This window comes from Kwoniella pini, chromosome 8, assembly GCF_000512605.2.
Source record: "Kwoniella pini CBS 10737 chromosome 8, complete sequence".
Taxonomy (NCBI): Eukaryota; Fungi; Basidiomycota; class Tremellomycetes; order Tremellales; family Cryptococcaceae; genus Kwoniella; species Kwoniella pini.
In genome coordinates this window covers 1,002,859-1,027,257 of record NC_091723.1, presented here as the reverse complement: position 1 = coordinate 1,027,257, position 24,399 = coordinate 1,002,859, and the positions used below count along the sequence as shown (strand labels likewise).

Genomic DNA, 24,399 nt, shown 5'->3' with positions numbered 1-24,399 from the left:
AGATGGTGGACATCTCAGTAGAGATTGACGTTGAATCCATGCAACATGAGATAAATCTACGGAGCAAGGATCTAATGGTACAGAATACAACTCATACGACAGGAAGGCTACAAGGCCGAATAAATACAATGTACATTAAACGTTTCCATAACATCTATGATCAATCAACCCCTTCCAATGACACGCACCATACCCTCTCACTCTATCAAGCTAGAAATGCATAGCTCTTCCTTTACCTTTATCCTTTCTGCTTCGCTCGGCCTCATCCTCCATCTGCTCGTCAATCTGACTTGTATCACTTCTCTCACTCCCGCTCGTACTTCTACTTTTTTTCCTGCGTCCTTCTTCAGGCTCCCATAATCCCATATCCTGTATATCCGTTATGCTCCTCTTCTTCTTCGGACGTTGTTCGGGATCGGAACTTGAACCTGCTCTTGTATTTCCTACTTCCATTCGTTCTAAAGCGCTGAGGTATTTTGATTCACCATCCCAATACTTATTACCAGATGGGTCCAATATAAGTCGTGGTATCTCTGTTTGGCCTGCGACGACTAAATGTGGTGTACCACCAGGGGAATTTATTAACTCCATTCTAGAAATCGGATCAATAATACCTATTCCAAGGGTTCTCATCCTGTTCCATTCCTCCAATTTAGTAATCTCCCATTCAATACGTGCTGCTGTCTTATACCTTTCAATTCTCTCTTCCTCTTCTCGTTTGAATCGATCAGCGTTTTTGATTTCCCATTCCCTATATAAACGCTTGGACTCTTGTTTAGATCCAACAAGCTTCTTCATGTCCATCCAAAGTTCTTGAGCCGATTTCCTTGATTCTGGACTTGGATAGTAACTAGTAGTAGATCGTGATGACGGAATGCTGACACTTCGACTTCTTCTAGCTCTGTTGGTCGTATCCACAGACGGTACGACAAGTCGTTTACCGCCTTCAGAAGCCTGCTCAGGAGCTACAGAAGTACTTCTGCTCCTGGCCCTACTCTTACTCCTGCTTCTGCTTCTACTTCTCCCCGTTCTTAATCTGCTTGACTCACTTACCACAGCAAGATCACCAATTTTACGCAGACTTTGTGCCGAACTGCCTCCATTGCCGTTGCCGGGCGTCATACCATTGTTCGCTGGTGTGTTGGGAGTTGAGCCGCTACCCACGGAAGTTTGGGGTGTCGGTTCGATTAGGTTCAATCGAGGGATGTTGATTGAATGCGGTAGTGTGTAAGCGGGACGCCATGCTTGAAGGTCAGAGTACTGTGCAAATCCCGGTACGCCCCACTGGTTAGTCGGACTAAGGGATGACACTCCGTACCGATCAACCAGCGAAGGTACTGGTAGTGAAGATGCCAAAGTGGGGCGAGGGGACGGGGAGAAATTGACAGACGCCGCATCTGAAAGGGGAGGTGACTGATTTCGGACTAGTCGTCTCGGTGTGGTCATATTGGAAGGCTGTGAAGTGACCCAGGATGGCCATGTTGGCATTTCGTGGTGGGTTTCAGGTGATGACGATGGCACAGCACTCGATGTGGGTGGTACACTGAGCGTCACTGGGAGAGATGAGGGTGTGTCAAACGTGTCGATGCCCGCTTGCCACGTAGGAGATAAAGCTGAAAAATCAAATTGTTGGGATTGAGAGATTTCCTGTTGGGTCGGCTGAATCTGATTGTGTCCTCCTGTTGCTGTTGTAGACCATGAGCCTTGATGCGCATCATAGCCAGTAGTTTGCTGCTGCTCTGCAGCAAACGGGGACGGTGCACCGGGAGGAGAATATGGGATTGGACTTGTCGAAGGAGCGGAGAGCCACGTCATCCCAGGGGTGGAATATGTCCCGGGTGGTCCTGCTGAAGATTCGGACTGAGAAGGTACGCCCCATCCTGCTGAAGGGTCTACTGCGGGAGCCATTGGAAATAGCAAGTCGTTCAAAACTGACGAGCCTTGAGGTAAGCCCGCGATACTGAAAGCGGGGTCTGCCAGCACCGAAGCTGGCGACTGGACTTCTTGGACAGCAGGAGGTATCGAAGTCACTCCTTGCGTATCGAGACCAGCAGGGCCAGTAGTGGTTGTTGTAGTAAAAGCCTCAGGCCATAACTCATAGATATCTTGAGGTACCTGAGTCGACGCGTGCATTGAGCTTGTCGAAGCAGATGACTCGCGCTGCGGCGAAGTAGCGATCCAAGTGGCATATTGAGTTGTCGCTTGTGCACCCACCTGGGACGCAGGACAGTCCCAAGTCGTACATGGTCCAGCTGCAGCCTGCATTCTACCAGGAACAGCCGGCTGGAACTCATCGAATTGCGCTCCACAAGCTTTATTGGAATTCCCATACGAAGTGGTTAAGCTGGGTATGGATGTTGCTTGTAACTGAGGTGGAGCGGAGTTTGGTCTGACTTGCTGTACAGCTTCCCAATTACTGGGCTGATCGATAGGCTCCACATCGGGCTCGTAAAGTCCCTCTGTAGATGGATCAAATGGCGAAGGGGGAAGGGGTACGAGTGTTGACAACTTGGCTAATTCATCTAGAACCCGATTTTGCTGAGGCCAGGCAGAGCGCTGGACGACCGAAGGTTCAGGCTGAAAGTTGTATGTTGCACTAGGAGCGGATCCATACCTGCTTGCGTAGGCCGCCTGCATAAGTGGTAGGAAGTGAGAAGGCAGGTCCCCAGCAGCGATTCTTTCCAGTTTCTGCAGGACAGCTTCATGCATGTACCACGGTAAATGCGAAGGATAAGGTTGGGGCGGGATGCTTCCAAGGGCGCTGTCCAATTGTATTTGAACCACTGCAGATATCTTAGCCCATAGCCAAGGGGGTACTAAATTACCAACGCTTACCCCGGGCATTACAGACCGGGTGACGTCAAAAATTGCGATTGGCTTTGACGGTCGATCAGCGGGCACAGATATACGACTTTGGGCGGTCTGTTGTTGCGGTGTGCTCCCAGGGAGCATGGCTGAGGACGTGGAAGCATTTACGGATGACTCCGGATACCTTACTTGGACGTTATTATCAGAGGTTTCTATCCCTAAGGAAGGGGAGGCACTGGAGTAAGTGGGTGAACTCCAAAATGTGCTTCCACCCCTCAACCGCAAGGTGGGCTTGTCGGAGAGGTCATCATTGCTGTAGCAAATTGTGACAAGCTTCCGATTCGATCTAACCTCTCTTAGCGCTCTGGTGATTTTCTGAGCAGCGTCACGAGTCTTAGGAGTACCCCTCCGAGTTCTGATTACCTTCCGACGGGTATGAGCCTTTCTGATCGAGTTCTTGACAGACCTCTGAGCGGATGATGTTTGGGAACGATGGGCCCCATACGGTGTGCGAGGGGTCCTCAGAGCACACCGCTTTTGAGAGAGATTATCGCTACTTAATCCTTCGTCGTGTTCGAGCGGAGGTGTCTGCAGGGTTTTATCGGATAGTTGAGTTCCAATTTCTATGGGCGACCACCCACGCTGTACAAGATGTCCGGAAGGGAGAGGCGCGCTGTGTGAGCTGCGGTTATGTATAAGACTGTGCGGGATTTTTGATGAAAGGTTGAGGTTAGTTGGCAGCGATATTGTCAAGGTAGCGGGTATGTGTCCCTCCAGAATGGGCCAAAGGTTTGGGTCGATGATGGATCGTAAAGAAGGTGGGTCGTCGCGCTTGAGGACTTGCAGCGGCTCAAATTCATGCAGCGAATCTTCGAGCGGGCAAGATGAGTCGGAAAAAGATGATGCGAGGACGTCGAGATGATTGTACTTTCTAGTTTGCCTAGAGTGATTGTCCGTATGTTGTTGTGAATTCGAGTCAATAGAGGAGTGGGAAGGGTACTTCGTGGTGGAGTCATCATGGCGTAAAGAGGTTGTGGCGGTCCGAAACGGCTTCGGGCCAATAGTAGTGGGGTAAGACTTACTTCGCGATACTAGGTGGAAAGGTACCGGATATACGAGGGGTCTTGCGACATTCCTCATTGTATCTTCGGGCGGACGGTCTTCGTCCGGTGACCAAGGGCGATTGAACAGTTCCATCGGTGTCTGGTATCCGGAATGTCCGTCGCTTTGATGAGAATCAGAAGACCCGTCATTTGATGGGGACCCTTCATCGACCCAGGCAGCGATCTCGGATTGAGGTAGCGGCATCACCGGGCGAACACTATTGAACCCGCGTAGTAATGCTTCTTGAGCCAATTGCCGCGTCTTGCATTCAGCTCTCTGAGATCTTGAAAGAGGCGGCGAAGGTCTTTTCATACGCTGGAAGGCTTGACCTGAGTACAGAGCACCAGCTATAGCTTGATCCGAATTGTGCTGCAGCCGGGCGGAAGTATTAGGAGTCTCTTCCAAGCCGCTTGGTCCTGCCATCCTCGGCGGGGGTTGAGTATCTCCAGAGTGGTCGATGGTCGGTCCCGGGCCACGGGAAGGTGCAATCTTATCTCTGGAAGCTGGATCTGTCTGCCTCGGGTGCACAGCTCGGGTTTCGTTGTTCGACATTCCTGTCAATCTACATTCCGTGATACAAGAGGGTAGCAGTCAGCATAGCTCACCGAGCTAAAACCCTTCAAAGGATGGAGTGACCAACAGATGAAAAACGCCTTCTAATTGATCTGCTAAACTTTTTAGCCAGCTTCGTTTCCTCTCGGAGGGCCTACTCTGTTCCTCAATAGATTTTTCTGATGTAAGGAGGTTAGGCAAGGGAGGTTGAGACTTAGGTGAGAGGGAACTGTGATTTCTAGGAATCCTGTCAGTGTTTCACGGGAAACCTAGCTTGATGCGGGTAACAGCTTACTCTCGATGATCCGAATCATTTGTAGCTCCAGGGAAAACAGGGATACTTTGGCCTTCAGGGGTATAGGGACCTGCCGCTAGTGTTGTAGCGGTTGATATCTGACCTTGAAATTCTCTGTCCAGGTTCTGATGCTTCTCTCGTGATGTTCTACTAAGAACAGATGCAGTATCCTGTGATGGCGGAGTCACATGTTGTAAAGGGGCTTTGGCTTTCCCTTTTCCTTTTCGCTTGGTAGTGAATTCTATGATGGTTGATATAGATGTAGGTGTATTGGAGGGAGTTTTGGATGGCGATTTTGAGGAAGACATGATATATAGCATGATTTGGAGCTGGATTGATACGAAGTCATCTAATTTTTCGATATTTCTAGGTTCTCTGATCCGTTCGGTGTCGGGAACGTTGGATCCGTATTCCCTTCGTAGTTAGCTTAAAGTGCTTAGCAGAAGGGTAAAGTAAGGTATAAACTATACCTTTATACCATATAGAGTGAGCTGAACATGATATTGTCGACTAAAGATATAAAACAGATTTTATAGGAACTCTGCATATGTGACCCGATCACGTCAGCTCAATGGTATACGCTAGAGCGACGGACCTACTTGCCAAGTTGAACAGCCTTATCGCGGGCAAAGCTGTTTATATAAGCACACTTTGACTTAGTTGTAGGGTGCTTTGAAGTCGTAGATGCTGGATTGAGACAATACACTAAAGGTGACAAGAAGCAATTGAGATTTGAGCGGGTTATGATACAGGTAGAATGAAAGAATTGGGCGGCGAGAAGAGGATGAGAAAGGAAAGATGCAAATGATATATATGCACCTCATTATAGTACGGTGAGGGTGAATGATCTGGTGATATGAGTCAAGTGACATTTGCCCAAGTTGAATGAAAGTTGAATGATGGGTAATATTTGATGGTTGATCGGACTAAGTGTTATTACCTATTACCTATTGAGGGGTCCTTTGGAACCGCGGCAATCTTTCTCTTTTTCTTGATATGTAGTCCGAGAAAGACTCAAATTCAATTCAACGTAGAGTTTACATACCACTTGCCATTGATGCATCACCGAACTCTTGAGCGATGTCAAATCATCATAGCCTATAATCGTTTGGGAGTTTAATCTGGACATAACAAAATATCACAGTATCCATATTAAGTCAGTGCCACAAAGCCACCAAACGAGAAGAGTGATTAAAATCCAAATTAACTCCCGACCAAATTATACGTCACTCCCCTTTTACTCAGTAGATACACTCTCTCAATAATGACATACCTTTTCAACATCACATCCCCTTTCATCATCTTTCTTCTTTTCTTTCTGCATCCCTATATTGGGCATCATTTAGAACGATTATCAACATGGCTTCGATTATCTCATCAATATGGCCTATATTGACTTCATATAGACCAAATGCAGCGAGGGATCGTCAGTGCGCCCTTTCCTTTTCTTCCCATCAAATTTATTATATACTGATATGTGAATCGCTTGTAGAGCTCAAAGAGAAAAGACACCCTTAAGGTTTGGTGCATTCGAAGCTACTTATAGACCTCCTAGATGGGGTGTAGTTCGTCCTCAGAATGATAAGGACGCTCAAAGGTGAGTAATCAGCCCCAGCTATGCAGATGATTTCCATACAAATCACCTACATACCCCTCCCCCTGTTCCCCACGATATGATGCTACTTAATTAGACTCTGACTTGACCATTCGGTCAAAGGAGAAAAGACCAGTCTCTAGAATTACCCTGATCACCTTCACACGATATCCATCTCATATTTGAATAAGACATCTTGATGTATCGTAGCTGATGATTTGATACAACTGAATATCAGATTATATAACCATATTCGAACTATCGCATTTTGGCTTGATGCCGCACCTGTCTTAGCTGACTTAGGACTACCTTTTAGGGTAAGTCTTCAGCTTCCAGAAAATCTTTCTTAGAGGGCACAATAGCTGATAGAATTATTTACATTCAGGCTGGATTAGACGATATTATTTCTCTTGTACCTATTTATGGTGATTTATTGTCAGGTATTTTACAATTATATCAAGTTTGGTTATCCTTCATATTCGGTGTACCTAAAGAAATATTAGGATATATGGTAGGTTTCATATCAAATTCAAATATTCAATCTTAATTATGAAAACAAGCTAATTTTTTTATATAATGTTAATTCAAAAGGTTCTTAATGTTTTTTTAGATGTAATAGTAGGATTAATTCCAATTTTAGGTGATTTTTTAGATAATTTATTTAAATCAAATTTAAGAAATTTATTACTATTAGAAAATTATTTATTAAATCAAAAAAAATATAATATTTTATTAATGCCTGAATCAAATGAATTTATACCTAAACCTCCTAAAAATAAAAAATTTTCAACTTTTTGGTTTGGTGGAGGATCAAAATCAACAGAATTAAATGAAGAAATTGAAAGAGAAAGAATAAATGGTAAAATAAAAAAAACTAGAAGAATGAAAATTAATGAAGGTGAAATTTTTGAAAATTTTTCAAAACCTTATTCTACTTCTACTTTTACAACATCTGAACAACCCGACGAAATAAAACCAAGTGGAAGTACAACTGGAACTAGAAGAAGAACAAGACAAAGTGGTAATTCTGATCCTGATCCTGTTATGGAACCTGTTGATTAGTTTATTGTATAAAACATAAATCCGGATTTGTAGCTTATAGTTTAAAGATGTATTGAATACACGATGTGCGATAAATCTCCTTCCATTCTTCCATTCAATCATCATTGTATCCCAATGACTTGGTAGAATCAAAAATGCTATATGCATGATGGTGAAGAGATAATAGAAACAAATATATATATACAGTGAGAGACAAGTATAGATTCGTGATTAATTGAAATTGAATATGCACAAGAAATACAAATTATTCAAACTTGGTGACTTGACATTGAGAAAAAAAAAAACATTCATTCCACTTCTTTCTACTCATATATCTTTCTTTTACTCAGCAGCATTGTTTTCTGATTTTGTGGTCAAATATACTATCTTATCCTATGCTAATTTTCGATGTTGCCTATAACAAACATATTTAAATCAATACTAATATCATTTTTATCTTTAAAATAAACATTCCAAACTTACTGTAAGACTATTTCTAGTTTGATGTCCTAACTTACTCCCATTGCTATTATTACCAATACTAGCATTAATAGAATTTGATAATCCACCGACCCGCGATAAGTTACCAATACCAATACCAATATTAGAATTGAAATTAGACGAAGAAGATTGTCTAGCCATTAAAGGTGTAGGTGGTGAAATTAATAATTTTGATTTTGAAGAAGAAGAATTTGGATTTTCTTTTAATTGTCGAGTTGGAATTGCAGGTGAATTTAATAATTGACTTGTTCCACTTCCATTGCCATTTATCATTTTACGTTCTTCATTTGATCTTGAAGGTGTATTGTTTGGTGGTGATAAAACATTTCTTCTCCTTCCTGATAATATCCAAGGATGTCTTAATGCAGGTTGCGGTTTTAACCTTTTATCAGGATCCCAAGTTAAACATTTAGCTATGAAATCAACGAATAAATCATCGTCACATTTCAAAACTGCCGCTAAAGATTTTGTTCCAGGTCTTCGTCGTCGACCTTTAGCATTTACAAAAGGTCTAGGAGAGCCAGTCGCGTCTACAACATATCAGTATCAGCTATAAAATCCTTCGACTGCAGGCTTCAGGTCAGCTTACCGAAGAATAATTTCCGCCTTGAGGCTCTCTCCACTATGTGCCGATCTGGGACACCGAGAACTTCCATTATACAAGCCAATTGTTCATGTTCATTCTCTCCGGGGAAGATGGGTACACCAGTGTACAGTTCAGCCAGTATACAACCTAATGACCACATATCAATAGCCATGGCGTAATTCATCCCTAAGATGACTTCGGGACTTCGGTAGAATCGAGATTGGATGTAAGTATAGACTATGAGCATTCGACAGAAACATCAGCACAACGCCCATTGTAGATATCTTGCGCATCAACCGACTCACCTTTCTCAGTTTCCAAACAACTAGATCCAAAGTCAATCACCTTGATCCCACTTTTAGACGGATGACATAGTAGGATATTCTATTAACCCATAATCAGCGGCACATCATGAGACATACCAAAGCTAATGACAGAAAAGCTACTCACCTCAGGCTTCAAATCACAATGAACAATTCTATGAGATCTCATGAGTTGTAAACTCGCCAACATTTGAGTTGTGAATCTCCTAATTAGAACTGTTGAGAATCCGGCAAATTGATTGGCTTTTATAAGTTCGTAAAGATTTATACTGAGTAATTCCGTAATGATACACAAATGTCCTCTGAATGAAAAACTATCAGTCATTCTAACCATATAATGTTTATCTTCCGGATCCCATTCTACAAGTTGTTGTAAAATTTTAACTTCAACTAAAGCTTGAGCATGGAATCGTTTTTTATTTCGAATAATCTTAACAGCTACACTTTGTCCAGTTTTATGATCTCTACATTGAACAACTTGACCGAAACTTCCTTTCCCTAATATTCCGACTACTTCATACCTATAACATAGATGATCTCCTTCAACCACGAGATAATCGCCTCTCTCATCATCATATCCGTGATTATATATCGCGCCATTTGGCTGCGGTGGTCGTGTGATTTTCTTGGCTTCAAGAGGTGTATAGTATATCTTATCGAAATCCAATACTTCTTTACGTTCGAAATCGCTCATTTGCTGTAAGAAGCGAGAAATAAATGCTCTTTGAGACATTGGTTCAGCCGCCAATGTGTCCTCGGGAAATTCATTCACATCCGAAAGATCGTCCTTCTTTCCAGCGGCAGCACGTTGCTTTCTTCGCTTGACATAAGCAGCCATCTCCGCATCTGCGAGTGACTCTTCATCATCCGCAGGACTTGTTGCCGGTGATTCGGCTGCCAATGATGTCTTTCGGAAACTCGTACCTGGCGCACCCATCGAAGAGGAGGATGACATCCTAGATGTGCTAGGCATGGATAATTTCGAATGAAGAGACTTTGACGGTTTGATAGGTGATGTTTTTCCCGAAGACCCGCCACTTTGACTTTGCAAGGTTTCTCTCGAATCCTTTTTGGAAACTCCTCTGAGTTCTCGCGAAGTCCGTTTGGCACTGGATGAAAGCGTGGATGCGGTCGCCGAAGAAGGAGGTTGGGGTAAATGTCGTCTTGATGCAGGAACAATTTCTCTGCGAACTGGCGGATCGGAAGGTCGATTGTGCGATGTCGTTCTTCTTGTCTCTTGTCTGGCAGACATAGGAGCCAGAAGATGCGCTCGATGTGCACTCGAGGTTGACTGCCTGGCTTTAGTCATCCCTTCAACCACCCCGAACTCGCTGATAGGTGGTCGGGTAAGATCAGCCATACTCGAGCTCACCGTCTTACCTCTCAATGAAGGCATAGCAGGAGGTGGCATAGAGGTGTGAGGTGAACCGACTCCAGCACGATTAGCTATTCGAGGTATCTTGGTAGGTGTAATCGAAGGTAAATTCCTTGAAGAATCGGAAGGTCTCATGTCTGCTGGTCGAGCAGGTGATCCAATGATGGCAGGTAATCGCCTATCCTGTTGACCGTTGATAGTTGATTCACTTCGATTCGATGCTGCGGATGATCGACTATCAAGACCGCTCTCAATGGAGGACTTGTGCTTGAGTAGTTCGGGCGGTATGAAAGGCTTGGAGGGATCCGCAGAAATAGACAAAGTCTTTCCTCTGCGTCTGCCAGTCCATCCTGTACTCTGCGTTTGTGGTTCCGGCTTCACTTCAGGTTTGACAGGAGCGGGAAATTGTTGTGATAGTCCTCTCTTCGAAGTACTTCCTCTGAGCATTGACGGAAGATGCATACCCAATACCGATTTTCTCGATTGCGATCCAGGCATAGGCTTCGAATCTGACTGTTTGGGAGTTTCAGGAGGAGTGATTTTCGACTGCGTGGAATTAGATGAGGTACGCCGGAAGAAAGGTATAGATGATGGGGTCAACCGTTTGCCGGCGGATTTCGCTGTCGAAAGATGTTGAGAGTCGTCCGACTCATGTCTGTTTAGACCTGGAGAAGGGAATTCGCTAGGATGTATCTCTGACCATGGAGTTTGCGGACTTCGAGGAGCTTCTTCGCTTGATGCTGCGGGTGAAGCGCTTGCTTTCAAGTTCAAGGCGGATGAGAAAGACCATTTCTTACTCATTCTAGGCGGGGCGACTACCGGTGAAGTCGATGCATCGGGAGATGAGAGGGTCGTAGGTGCTTGTTGAGTTGGAGGAGATAGCATTGGCGATGTGGATGTATCCTCACGTACAGGTACGAATGAAGCTACGTTATTCATGCCTTGCCTCATCGAAATATAGCTCTTGGGCAAAGGAGGTACCGGAGGAACCGAGATATTTTTATCTTGGTCTGACGACTCCGCAACGATGATGCTCGGAGTTGAAATATCGCTTCCACCACTGGCTCTCCTCGCTTTGGTTGGCGCAACATCGGTGATAGACGGGGTAGTCGAAGTGGTTGGTAATGAGTGAGAATCACGGGATGTGGGAGTGCCAACATAGCTTGTTGAGGATGACGATTCTCTCTTTGCGGATCTGACTTTGGGAATCGGTACAGCCGGTAACTCCTCTCCGATGTCAATCCAGTTATTTAATGGCGATTCCGACACTTTCTCTTTGAGACTACCATTACTGAGTCTGGAGGGTACTTTTTTCTTTGTACTTGGTGGTGTAGCAGGCCGTGACGCAACAGGAGTTTTAGGTTTAGCTTTCGTTTTGCCAGGAGTAGTAGCAATTCCATCCAATTTTCGCATCGCTTCTTCAGTGTTCGCGTCGAGCTTTGAGCTTGAAGTAGCTGTTCTCAACCGTTGAGAATCTGATCGTTGTACGGACTTCGCTCCAAAATGCGAAGTAGTTCCCGAAGCACTGGTGGGCGGCGTACTGACTGAACCAACCATATTATTTACTGATCCAGAACCTTTTAGTATTTGGTTAATTGAAGCCGAGGAAGGACTTGGAGGTAAATGAGAAAAATCTTTTGGTGTGAATTGCTTGAGTATATCATGCGAGGAGTGCCGAAGCTGATTTGGGGGAGTCTTTCGACTATCTTTAGGAGTTCGATGAGCGAAAGTCTGAGAGTCGGCAGAGGTAGGTGGTTGGGGCAGAGTAGCGCGATGAGCGGAAGTTTGGAAATCAGCCGAACTAGGAGGTTGGGATAGATGGGCGCTTGCACTAGCATTAGCAGCGGCATTGCGTTCCCTCTCTTGTCTTCTGGCATATATCCTCGATCTAGCACTACCGGGGGAAAGAGGCGAATCTGGCGCCGATATATGTTGGAGATTTCTTATTGGCGACTCAGGTATAACTGCGCGTGTTCTCGGTGGTGAATTTGGCATACTTGCAGTGGAAGTTTTGTTCTCTGGCATAGACAAAGAAGCAGCTAAAGCGCTCTCCATTGTTGAGTCAAAGTTGAAATCCGCCAAAGTATCAAGAGAAAATGGTGAATCCTCAGGCTTCGCTGTACTTGCAGGAGGTGCCGTAGCGGTTTCTTGACGTCTTTCTCTCGCAGGTGATTTACTGGGTAGTCTAGGAGCTATAGGAGCTTGTGACATTGACATTGGTCGCATCCTGCTATCATTAGTCTCAAAACCTAACCCGACTCCGTCTTGTCCTTGCTTCCAATTGTCCATTGTTGTTATCGATGTTGGAGGGGTACTACCTAAATTGAAAGGCATACTAGGCGTACGTAAATGTTGATGGGTATTTGAGGCTCCCCAACGGGGAGTAGCTAGCTCACCCACACCTATTAGAGCTCTTCGATCGATGTTTGAAGGATCAGGTTGTTCGGGACTGGAAGCTGCTAAAGGCGAAGATGGTTTGAGGTAATACGAATCGAGTCTGTATTGTGATTCGCTCCTACAACATTAGCGAGATACTTGCTACAGTAGACTCACGAAGCACGAGGATCATTCTCATCAATCATCAAGCTAGACTGTCTCGATGGTACTTGAGGTATGAGTGGTGTTGTATAAGCCGAAGGAGCGAGGGATTGTTGACTAGGTGGATGAGGAAGTGGTCGTGAAGCTCGGCGTACCTGTTATAATCAGCTAAGATCAAACTTTTCGGTCAACTCACAGGTTCAGTAACCACCCTTCTATTATCCGGAGAGGGTCCGAGACCTAAACCCAAATTTCCATACCTATCTTCTCGCCTTGGACTAAGATCTAACGCCGCCGGCGCAGGTGCCCTTTTACCTCTTAAAGTCGAAGTAAGCGATGAGTTCGATACTGAGCTTGCCAGACGTTCCCTTGGAGATGGTGCAGGATGAAAATTGTGAGTTGGCGAGAGAGATGCATAGGAGGGAGAAGTTGACATCTCGGGAATGGTTTGGGAAGGGATATGAGAATGGGAGTGAGAGGTCCATGATTTATAGGCGGGCTGTAGGATTGGATCAGAGTATCCAGGTTGAAGCTGACCACGAGAAGTCTGCCTATGACGTGGGGAGGATGGACCTGCATCAGGTTGATGTGGATTCATGATGACTTGATACAGGATACATCAGTCAGGTTCATATAGATGGAGAAGTAAGAAATGGAGCTCACCACTTCACGGCACGGTCACTGCACCTGTACTGCAGCGGAAGTACCAAAATATGAACGTGGGTCATGCAGGTCAATTTTTTGACTTTGAAAGTGAGATCAAGAATCTGTTGAGTATGTTGTTGTCGTCATTCCGATTCGAATGATTTATGAAGGTGAAGTATTCAATCGATACGAAATATATAAATGATTATGTGGTCAATGCGATGTTATTTTGTGTTGCTAAGGATAACATGTGAATATAGGATACAATACAGTTACACACTACCCGAAAATCAAAAACAATCGTGGCACCGCTGTCTCCTATTTTACATCGAATCCAAAAGTATACATTCATCATACATGCATACCCATAGCAACTCAGACCGGTTCAATACTATATACGGTATGCATATTACACCTTTATAAGCATTCATGACACTGGAAGCAAATTGATCACTTCCTACCGTCTGAAAACACAACCCAGTTCCCGCAGATAAATTACGCGCGGACCGAATTATGTCAGATATAAGCTGTGCCAAGGCTTTACGTAATGTTGTCCAGGTATGACCTTTTCCAATCGAAAAGGTTTTGCTACCAGTTCATCGCCGATACAATAAGCAAATCTGAGAGGACTAGGGATGTGCCGTCTATTAATCAATGATTCGTCAAGTACGACTGAAAGTCGTCGACCACGATTTTCGGTTTCGTCAGGTATAACAGATAGGTCGTATGCCTACCTGGCAGAGGGCTATTGAACAGTCACGTGATACGTACGCCCACGCGAGAGTCTGTGCTCGGACGCGTTATCCGTTGATTTGTTGTAATAACGTTGATAAATACACAATAATAGTAAAACAACCCAAGCATATATACATATATACAGATAAAGCTTACCCAAAGCTGATACTCAGTGCAATTTGGCTTGAATCACACTCTTTAAGAAGTAAGACGAGATGTCAGAGAGAATGAAGAAGGAATTGGAGGAAAAGAGAGCTAGAGTAGCTGAATTAAGAAAAGCAAGAGAGGAAAGGAAAGCTCAATTAGCTCAAGCTACTTCGCAAGGAAATGTAGAGGTAAGTTAACGATCATTCCAAAATCGATCTCCATAGTATCCAGAGACTCTAACATACTAGCTCTCTCAAACCCTCCCAAGTACTTTTTCACATGCATACGAGCTAATGGCGGAAGGAAATAGCCCTTAACGTCCTCTAGAAAAGATGTCAACGATTTAGTTGATTCATTACTCGCTCGACCTTCTACTCCAATCACAGTAAGACAATCATCTTATGTATCAGCTCAATCACAAACTCCAGCAGCAAGAAGTCGGACAACACCTGAAGAAAGTATACCTGGTACGCCTGGCGGTAGGGCAAGTAGGCTAAGTAACGATGGAAGTATAGGACGAGCCAGTGGAAGTAGAATTGCTGAGTTGACTGGAGGTGCTATCACACCAGGACACGCGATAGACAGGTATATTCCCATCATCGCTAGCTCTGCTTGACACCGCTAACAATATGTATTAGGGAAACAATGGGTTCACCTTTTCAAGCTATAGATATGGTAGATATGCAGCAGGAACTATATGAGATGCCTTCGAAGGTGAGTCCATCTGCTCGTTCCTGTTTGCGTCAAGGGTTCATGTGCCTTGTTGGCAAAGCAGAACAACAATACTGACGTACTGTAAACACTTTAGCAAGTGGTGAAACCGGTGACCTACTCAAAAGCTATTCAAACTTCAGTTACAATATCGACCTCCACCTCCGACCTGGAATCAGACGACGAATCGAGTGATGAAATGGGTCAGCGTCGCCGGAGGAGACGACGTGTGGATGGAGAGAGTGGAAAAGAGACAGAAGAAGAGATGCGAAAACGGATACTAGAAGAATTAGAGGAAGAGCGAAAAGCTTTGGAGAAAGAATTGAAAGAATTGAAAGAAAAGGGAGAAGAATTGAAGGTTAATGGTGAGTGGGAACCTGAATCGAATTTGATTGAACTTGCTTTGGTGACAAAACGAATAGCCCTTTCCGATGAACAAAGACAAGCTATATTTGCTGCGCCCGACTTCAGCGCTTTCATCGAAGAGTCCACAAAGATCGTACAAAGGGCTCTGAGTGATGGATATGATTATATAAGGGACTATACGATAGGGATCGATAGTGCTTTGTGAGCTTTCTTTGTTAGTCAGATGTCACATCAAGCTCATACTGTACTTAACAGTGATGAGGCTGAAGGACAACAAGTCAAATTACACTGCGCATTTTCGGATGAACGTTGGACGAGTGGTAGATCAATAACGGATTTAGATTGGTCACCTAAGGTTAGTTAAACTCTACTATGCCATTCCATTTATCGTTGATTAGCTGATATCTTGATCCTAGTTTCCGGAACTTGTAGCTGCATCTTACAATAAGAATCCATCAGCGGTCAATGACCCCGATGGTATAGTAGCAGTATGGAATTTACATCTGCTGGAAAGACCGGAATTTGTTTTCCATTCTCCGGTAAGCGCTTCAATCCAGTTTCCTACAGGATGTTTAGCTTACTCAAACGAATAAGTCTGATGTATTATCCGTAACTTTTTCACCTTATCATCCTACCTTGATATTTGGTGGTTCATATTCTGGTCAAGTGTTATTATGGGATACTCGAGCAAAACATTTACCAGTGCTCAAAACACCTCTTTCGTCGAATGGCCATACCTATCCTATATACGGGATGAAAATGGTTGGTACGCAAAATGCCAACAATTTGATAACAACGAGTACGGATGGACTGGTCTGTAGTTGGTTAAGTGACATGTTGGCTCAACCCCAAGTCAGTCGATTTCTGAATGACGCGTTTTGATCTGATTAACACAACTATAACAAGGCTTCTTCTTGGTAGCATACATCAGCTGATTACCCTTTTGCAATATTATAGGAAACTCTCCCTTTAACTGTTCCATCACATAACAAGACTGATGAAGTATCGATAACATGTCTAGATTTCCCAGATAACGAAACCTCAACATTCTGGGTAGGAACAGAAGAAGGATCGATTTATCAGGCTAATAGATACGATCGAGCATCATCGAAAGCTGGAATAAATAATGAAGATATTTACAGAGGACATTCTGCCCCGATAACAGGAATAGATTTCCATCCAAGTACAGGTTCAATTGATTTTTCAGATTTATTCTTAAGTAGTTCAGTTGATTGGACAGTAAAATTATGGAGAACAAAAGCCAATTCTAACAAAACAAATACAAAATCTTCTTCATCATCATCATCATCAAGAAACGAAGGATTAGCTGGTATTAGTTCAATACATTCTTTTGAAGAAGCAAATGATTATGTATTTGATGTAAAATGGCATCCGAATCATCCTGCTATATTCGGTACAGTTGATGGAAATGGTAAATTTGATTTATGGAATCTTAATCAAGATATTGAGGTTTGTTTTAATTTTTTTTCAAATTTAATCTTTTTTTTTTTTTTTCTCTTTGGCTAATTTTTTTAATTTTTATTTTTTGAAAAAAAAAGGTTCCTATAATATCAACAAAAGTTTCAAATGAAGCAATTAATAAAATTTCATTTGATAAACTTTCAAATTTATCAAAAAAAGTTGGATTAGGTTCATCAAATGGTAAATTATATATATATGATTTATCTGAAAAATTAATTCAACCACGTGAAAATGAATGGAATGAATTACAAAAAAATATTCAAAATTTAATAATTTCGGATAATAATAATAATAATGGATTAATAGGAATTGATATTAATTCTTTAAATCGAGATAATAAATATGGATCTAGATATAGATAGATTACTTTTAATATTTAAATATTTTGATACGATACGAGATATAATGATATAATGATTTAAAATTTCACTTTCGATCTATACTCGTAACACCAAGTAAAGTGAGGATCTCATGGCGTTTTTCCCCATATTCAGCATGGCAATCACTACTTATACACCTAATTCCAGTGACATTCATAGAAGTATGATTTAGTGACTACTCGTAGTACCTTGATTCCAGTTAAAAAAGATAGACGCGTTTTAACTTATGAATTCAGGGTAATCTATCACTTTTGACCTCTACTCGCAAAAATAACTCACATCTTACATCATTTTACTTAAAGACGCGTTTATTCTAATAGAATAATTCTACATTCCTCTCTTCATTTGACCATGATTTTATATAACAGCTTCTGATCAAGAAATTGAAAATCGTATAAGCCACTGACGAAGGTCTATTGTTATCTTTTGACCGAATTCCAACCATTTGGCTTGAACCTTAGATAATTCTTTATTTGAATATTAGAATTTACTTTTCAAAAGTCGCGTAATTTCAACATTTTGTCGATTTACTCTTTCTTTGCTTCTCATCAGATATTCATCGAAAAGTTTTTAATCACGCATCATATATGATATAATACGTTATATTCATCAAGACTCTTATTCAAATCACTATTGAAACGATCCACACTCACAGCAAGGTGAAATTATCCAATATACTCCCAATCCCCTCAATCTACTTCTTCTTCTTTTTCGCCCTTGCCACCAAGTAATCTTTTCTGCGCATTCTGTAAATCAAAATCATCTTTTTTCACCTTGTGGTCCACTTCAAATTATCGCCAGTATGACATCCACAAGTAGAAAATACACTTTACATCTGGCTTTACCACCTAGATTGGCCTTGTCTCGGTATGTCAATATTTCTTTTAAAGAAGGATCTTCGCTTCAGCTGACTGTTTTTTTGATGTAGCACGGACTCAGAAGATTCAGCACCTTCTACGCCTGGACCACATACGCCTTTACCATACGATTATGGCGTGAGTACAATAATCTTCCGTTGCTTGAATACAATTTACTCATTAATGAAAGATAGTTCTTTAACGCCTCTTCAATGAACACGATGCAATTGGATGAATGTAATTCGATAAATATAGGCTCGAAGCGAGGTAGAGACGAGGATGATGACAATTCATTAGAAAAAGAATGGACAGAAGAGGAGCTCGATGTATTACAAGCTGTGTGTATCATTTCTCTTGCCCAAATGAATTTGTTCGAAACGTCTAAATGAAAATGATAGACTGATCTCTTTCATTCCCTAGATTCTAATACACCCTTATAAACCCGTTTCGACATCATATCCACCAGGAGAATTACCGCCAGCAAAAGTGATAGATGAATTGACGAATCAAATAATACAATACGCATTTCGCAATACCCACAGTTCGCCAACAGAACCTACTTCAAGGGGTAGATCACGCTCAAAATCGCCTGAAGAAAGAGGTAAATGGACGCATAATTGGGATTCAACACGTAAAAGATTGTTTGATATAGCTCTTCATGAAAGTAAATTGGCTTTTGGTTTTGAAAATGCTGAGGAAAAGAAGAAGATGACTCGAGAAGAGAGGAATAGACCTGGTTTGAGGAGGATGGATAGTATGGATTTTCTTGATCAGGCTGAAGATGTAAGCGAGAAAAAGGGGGACAACGTCGGGAGGGCAATTAGGTTAGTCTCATTTTATTACTATTACCATGATATATTCTTTTGGCTGAGATTTGCTTAATCAGGCTATCGACTACGTTACAAAACAGTGCAAAGCAAGAGCCACTACTATCTTTGACTCGATCCACTTCTGGTAAGCTGAGTGATCTGTAATTCACTCAAATATCTGCTGAACAAGTCATAGTCGGCTCAGGACTCATTGCGGACTCGCCCTTATACTCAGCTGAGATCACTCCCTCGCCACCAGTCGCCGCAATAACACTCACTCCAGCATCGCCAACAGGACCGATAGCCAAACCTATACTAAGGCGTAAATCATCCTTACGGAACCTATCGACGAAGCCCTCAAGACCCACGAGTTTACTGCAGAGAGGTAGAAGTTTTACAGCCGATGACCTCCGCGCAGAAGCTGAGACCCTTTCCTCGGAACCTGAAGAACAACCGGTGTCAAATCAATCAATTGTTTCCCCTACTTCGTCTGAAATTGTCACTTCTCCTATAACAAGTACTTCGCCTTTACCGAACAAGCCGTCGGATACGAGTATATGCACAGCAAAATTGACAAGATCACAATCTTCCCTATCGGCACTAAATTCAGAACCACATGCATTTCAACGAGCATTCTTACAAAACCCTATACCGTCTACAGCTGACAGATCAACCTTGATCTTACCATTGCCTGATGGTGAATCATCGCCGACGACTTTATTGGAGTCTCCGCCATTGGATATCACATCAAGTCAAAGTGTATTTCGATGTAGTAACGGAGGAGGTTGGAGTGATAGTGAAGATGAAGGACCCAAAATGAAACAATCTAGAAAGGTAAAGAAATTAAGATCTACAAAAGGAAAATTAGATCTAGGAGGTGGATTAAGAGGACCTCAAATGCTTTTACCACAAACTATGAAAGAAGGATCAGGTTCATTAGGACTAAGAAGTCCTTTCGAGGAAAAAGATGAACCTCAATTCATTTGATTATATTATATCTATAATTATACATCTGTAAATCTATTTATAATGCTTTGGATTTTTAGTATTTTTGTTATTCGATTTTTTTTTTTGATTTATCAAGCTTTAATTTGTCTGTATCTTGGATTATTCGGTTCTACGTATATATATCATGTGTATCACCTAGTCATACAGTATTTATATTATATATACGATGGGAAGGAGGATTTGTTTTTTTTGTATGTATTATTCAGTTAAATGAGATGAACCTGCGGAAGCTATTTATATTTTTTGAATGACCTCATGTTGCCTGATTTCAGGTTAATCTTTTACTACGCGATGAATACATATATATATATTCCCCCGCAAAGCTGAGCGCGTTTGATCCGTAGTTGCCGGCATCTATTCTATTTTAATATAATATGTTCAGATGATATTTGAGTTTTTAAAGAGGGGATAGGGCTATGCAGTTTGGATATCGTTAACAACTGTCATTGATAATTGCGTATTTCATATTATAATCATACTCCAACTATCTTGACGCTACACCAACAGAGATAGGCTATACGACCCGTGTAATTATTCCCAATAATTCCCAATAACGACTCAACTACAATTATCTATCAATTAGACATTCATCCGATCGATAATTTCACTTTTCAAGACAACAGAAAACAGAAAACAAGAGTCTCGTTAAGCTGGCTTTGGCCGGTTAATCCTTGCCAATTCTTAAGCTGGTAGATTAGAGATTCGAGAGAAGGTGGAAAATGACCGTCACTGGAGTTACTACAGCTGAAGTAGCTCAAGGAACTTATGCACCTCCATTCAAATATGTTACATCGTATGCTCAAGATCCAGAAGTGACTGGATCTATAACTAGTGAGTTCTTTTCCATGGCAGAAAGTGTGAGGAAATCGTTGACCAGAAGAATTACAGGTGCATTACCAGTAGGCTCACCTTTCTCCTATTTTATATATCGATTATGCTGATATTATGACCAGATCAATCCAACAGTGACGGCTTCCTCAAATGCGGCTTATGCGACGGCCTACTTACAAGCGCATATGATGAGGTGAGCAATCTCAATTTTTTTTTTTGAATCAATTAGAGCTAAGGTAAAATCATAGTTGGCCATCATATCGATATGCTTATTTATTATGGTTTATCTTCATCGCATTAGCAGGAATATATGCATTAGCGCATCATTTAAGATTATCAGGTGGAAGTATAGGTTTAGGTTATAAAAAATGGGGTATGAAACGTAAACCAATTGGAAGAAAAATTAAAGGAGGTTCAAGAGGAATGTCATTACCAAGTAATAGTTCAATAATTTCAATAACAATTTTCACAATAATTTCATGTGTTTTAACTTTAATTGGATCAGATTATATTATACCCACTTCATCAACATTAAATTTTTCAACTTCTTTTAAACGTAATATAATTGAAAAAAGAGCTTCAATAGGTTATACAATTAGTAAATCATTTTGGACAAGTGGATCAAGATTTGGTTTTATTTCTTTTAGTCTTATACCACTTGTTATACTTTTCGCATTAAAAGCTCCACCAATAGCAGTTTTAGCTTGGAAAGGATTTACACATCTTTATTCAGATAAATTAGCATTATTTCATAAAGCTTCTGCATGGTTAGTTTGGATTTTTACTACTATACATGTAATTCTTTGGACTATACAATTATTTAAAGATCAAACAAATGGAAAAGCAGTTTGGTTCTTAATTTGGAATAGTTATAGATTTATTTTTGGTTGTGTAGCTTATGGAGCAATGACAGCTGTCATGGTATTAAGTTTGAAACCTTTTAGAAAAAATTCTTATGAAGTAATTCCTTTGCTTTTTTTTTTCATTACCTCAATTGAATTATAATCATTAATTATTATTTTTTTAATAGTTCTTTTACATCTGCCATGTGATATTTGTTTTTCTTACTATAGTTTGTTCAGCTATACATCATCCAGTTTTATGGTTCTGGATGGCAGGTGCTTTAGCTTTATGGGGATTAGAAAGGATATATAGATTTTTTAGATTAGCCAAGATAAATGGATTATTTGGAAAGCAAAAGAGTAGGGGTGGAAATAACTACGATGTTTTAGCAGGGAAACCGTATCAAGATAAAACTCAAACCTATGGAATGCAAGATCTAAAAAGAAGTAGTGAATATGATCCTGTTTATACCGATAAAACATTACCTCAACCACCAATTCATGATCATGTTAATGGCCAAGATGAATTTGGTAAATCTACTAATCAAGGTTATTATGATGAAGGATCGCTACAACCTCTTGGATCTTACGAACAACGATATGATCAACCTTTACCTCAACATGAAAGAACGGAATCAACAACAAATATGATGCCAATACCACGTAGTCAATCAGGTGCGATACCTCGAACAAGTTCTATGGCAAGTATGCGAATGTCTTCCCCTGCTTTGCCATCATTTGTACCTGTTCCAATACCTATAGGATATGCTCAAGCCCAACTTTTACCTTCAAGAACAGTTAGACTCACCATCAACGTAGCTAGACCATTTACATGGTCACCTGGTCAAAGTGTTTTACTTTATCTTCCTGAAATATCAAAATTCCAATCACATCCGTTCACAATCACCAACAATGACCCGAATGAGATTGTTTTACTTGTCAAAGCTAGAAAAGGTCTTACCAGGCGTTTGTTCAATCTTGTCCGAGCGAAATCATTGGCTGCAGTTGGTATAAATGATGTCAAGGATAAGAGGATATCATATCAATCGCTCAATCCGAACGATTCCAAAGCTGCTTTACAAGTTCCTCCAATATTCATAAAATCTTGGGTAGACGGTCCAATGGGTTCCTCGGGAAGAGTGAATTGGACCAATTATTCCACTGTCTTAATCATCTGCGGTGGATCTGGTGTATCCTTTGGTACGGCAATATGCGATTACGTTTGTCGAAAGATGAATAATGGAATAGGGCGTACTAGGAGAGTCAGATTTTGTTGGGTAGTTAGAGCTTTTGCAGAGATAGCTTGGATAGCAAGTCAATTACGAAGATGTCAGAATCTAGTACCTAAAGATCAACTTGAAATTAGTATATTCGTTACGAAGGGGCATAAACCCCTAACTTCGAGTCGATCAACCGGTGGATTATCAGGAGGCGGAGATGAATTTGCGCCTCCTAGACCTGGTTTCGCTGGTGGGACACATCAGAGAAGGGGATCAGCAGATTCTATAGCAAGTCAAATGAGCGTTGATTCAGATAATGAAGGAGCTTCCAGAGAATACGATGAAACCGTTGATAGTCATTTGTCATCAAATTACGCTGATGTGATTGATCTGACCAATTACGAGGATGAAGAAGATGTTAATGATCCCGCAGAAAACATACTTTCGGAGAACTTGCAAAAACAGGGTAAAGTAAGAAGGGCTAAATCTAGAAAAGCAGCCAAGAAAACAAGACCTTCTTATGGTGGTCAAGCTATACCTCAAACTGGATCTCCTCTTTATCCACCTAACCGACAATCTCAACATCAACAACAATCATCTTATGATTATCCTCAACCTAGACAAACTTCTGCATATAGTGGATACGATGAATATCAACAACGTTCATCTATTTCATCGTTCGATGATCTTCAACCACCCAGAAGATCGGGTTATGATGATGCATACGGAGGTGTACAACATTCTCAGCAGGGTAGTAGCAATTTGTACGCACCTCAACCAAATCAATATACATCAACACAACAATCACCTACATCAGCTCCTATGATGTTGGGAAATACAAGTGGATCTCAATCTCAATCAAATTATGATAGAAGACAATCATATAGATCTTTAGCAGATTCAACTTATAATCAATATAATCCTTTCAATAATGGTAATGGAACAGGACAATATTCAATGGGTCCTTCACCTAGTCCTTCAATTATGAATTTCGGTGGTGGTGGTGGTGGTGGTGGAGATGATATTTCAATAGCTGGTGAATCAGTTAGAGATTTATTAAGTAGAACATCAAGAACACAATCAATGGTTTTACTTGAAGATCCAGATTATAATGATTATTTTTCACAACAAAAACAACAACAACATCAAGAACAAGAACAATCATCTGAAATTGATAATAACAATGGTAGAAGAAAATCAAATTTTAGTAATTTGAATTTAAATTTTAAATCAACAGCAGAACAAGAAAAAGATGGTGGATTATGGATTGATGAAAGTGATTATGTAGCTATGAATATTTTATCTGAAAATAGCGTAAAAGGTAAACCAAAATTATCAATAGTAATTCAAGAAGAAATTAATTTAAATTTAGGTAATATGATAGTTGCTAGTGAGTTTTCCTTTCAACCAAAAAAATCATATATTGAAATTAATTTGAATTGTTTTTTCTTTTAGCTTGTGGACCAATTACATTAAATACAGTAATTAGAAATTTAATTTCAAAAAATATTTCTCCATCAAAATTAAGAAGAGGTGATAAATCAGGTCAAATTGATATTTATAGTGAAGATTATGAAACTTAGATATCAAAAACAATGGGTAATTATTAATGATGATGATGATGATGATGATGATGATGAGATGATTAA

At 41.1% G+C, this 24,399-nt stretch overlaps 6 protein-coding genes across 6 annotated transcripts; 4 read left to right on the top strand and 2 right to left on the bottom strand.

The window, feature by feature from the left end:
* Positions 1 to 210: 210 nt before the first annotated feature.
* Positions 211 to 5,067, bottom strand: I206_106138 (uncharacterized protein; the record flags this gene model as incomplete). The annotated part of the gene is made up of 3 exons (XM_019156691.1): positions 211 to 4,474; positions 4,553 to 4,693; positions 4,760 to 5,067. The coding sequence occupies 3 exons, from the start codon at positions 5,065 to 5,067 to the stop codon at positions 211 to 213; spliced, it is 4,713 nt and encodes a 1,570-aa protein (XP_019010493.1).
* Positions 5,068 to 6,118: 1,051 nt separating this feature from the next.
* I206_106137 (uncharacterized protein) lies at positions 6,119 to 7,415 on the top strand (the record flags this gene model as incomplete). The annotated part of the gene is made up of 5 exons (XM_019156690.1): positions 6,119 to 6,189; positions 6,252 to 6,356; positions 6,592 to 6,670; positions 6,739 to 6,864; positions 6,945 to 7,415. The coding sequence occupies 5 exons, from the start codon at positions 6,119 to 6,121 to the stop codon at positions 7,413 to 7,415; spliced, it is 852 nt and encodes a 283-aa protein (XP_019010492.1).
* Positions 7,416 to 7,782: 367 nt separating this feature from the next.
* On the bottom strand, positions 7,783 to 13,315 carry I206_106136 (uncharacterized protein; the record flags this gene model as incomplete). The annotated part of the gene is made up of 7 exons (XM_070203260.1): positions 7,783 to 7,809; positions 7,878 to 8,425; positions 8,485 to 8,718; positions 8,787 to 8,865; positions 8,932 to 12,676; positions 12,733 to 12,872; positions 12,914 to 13,315. 7 exons carry the CDS (start codon positions 13,313 to 13,315, stop codon positions 7,783 to 7,785), a joined length of 5,175 nt encoding a protein of 1,724 aa, XP_070059361.1.
* Positions 13,316 to 14,312: 997 nt separating this feature from the next.
* Positions 14,313 to 17,165, top strand: I206_106135 (uncharacterized protein; the record flags this gene model as incomplete). The annotated part of the gene is made up of 10 exons (XM_070203259.1): positions 14,313 to 14,432; positions 14,555 to 14,829; positions 14,883 to 14,958; positions 15,053 to 15,320; positions 15,378 to 15,522; positions 15,577 to 15,676; positions 15,738 to 15,860; positions 15,916 to 16,173; positions 16,279 to 16,791; positions 16,881 to 17,165. 10 exons carry the CDS (start codon positions 14,313 to 14,315, stop codon positions 17,163 to 17,165), a joined length of 2,163 nt encoding a protein of 720 aa, XP_070059360.1.
* An 820-nt stretch (positions 17,166 to 17,985) lies between these two features.
* On the top strand, positions 17,986 to 19,836 carry I206_106134 (uncharacterized protein; the record flags this gene model as incomplete). Its single annotated transcript, XM_070203258.1, has 6 exons — positions 17,986 to 18,050; positions 18,112 to 18,178; positions 18,235 to 18,378; positions 18,461 to 18,864; positions 18,927 to 18,994; positions 19,046 to 19,836. 6 exons carry the CDS (start codon positions 17,986 to 17,988, stop codon positions 19,834 to 19,836), a joined length of 1,539 nt encoding a protein of 512 aa, XP_070059359.1.
* A 740-nt stretch (positions 19,837 to 20,576) lies between these two features.
* I206_106133 (uncharacterized protein) lies at positions 20,577 to 24,333 on the top strand (the record flags this gene model as incomplete). The annotated part of the gene is made up of 5 exons (XM_070203257.1): positions 20,577 to 20,688; positions 20,824 to 20,881; positions 20,937 to 21,648; positions 21,719 to 24,140; positions 24,206 to 24,333. 5 exons carry the CDS (start codon positions 20,577 to 20,579, stop codon positions 24,331 to 24,333), a joined length of 3,432 nt encoding a protein of 1,143 aa, XP_070059358.1.
* Positions 24,334 to 24,399: the final 66 nt, after the last annotated feature.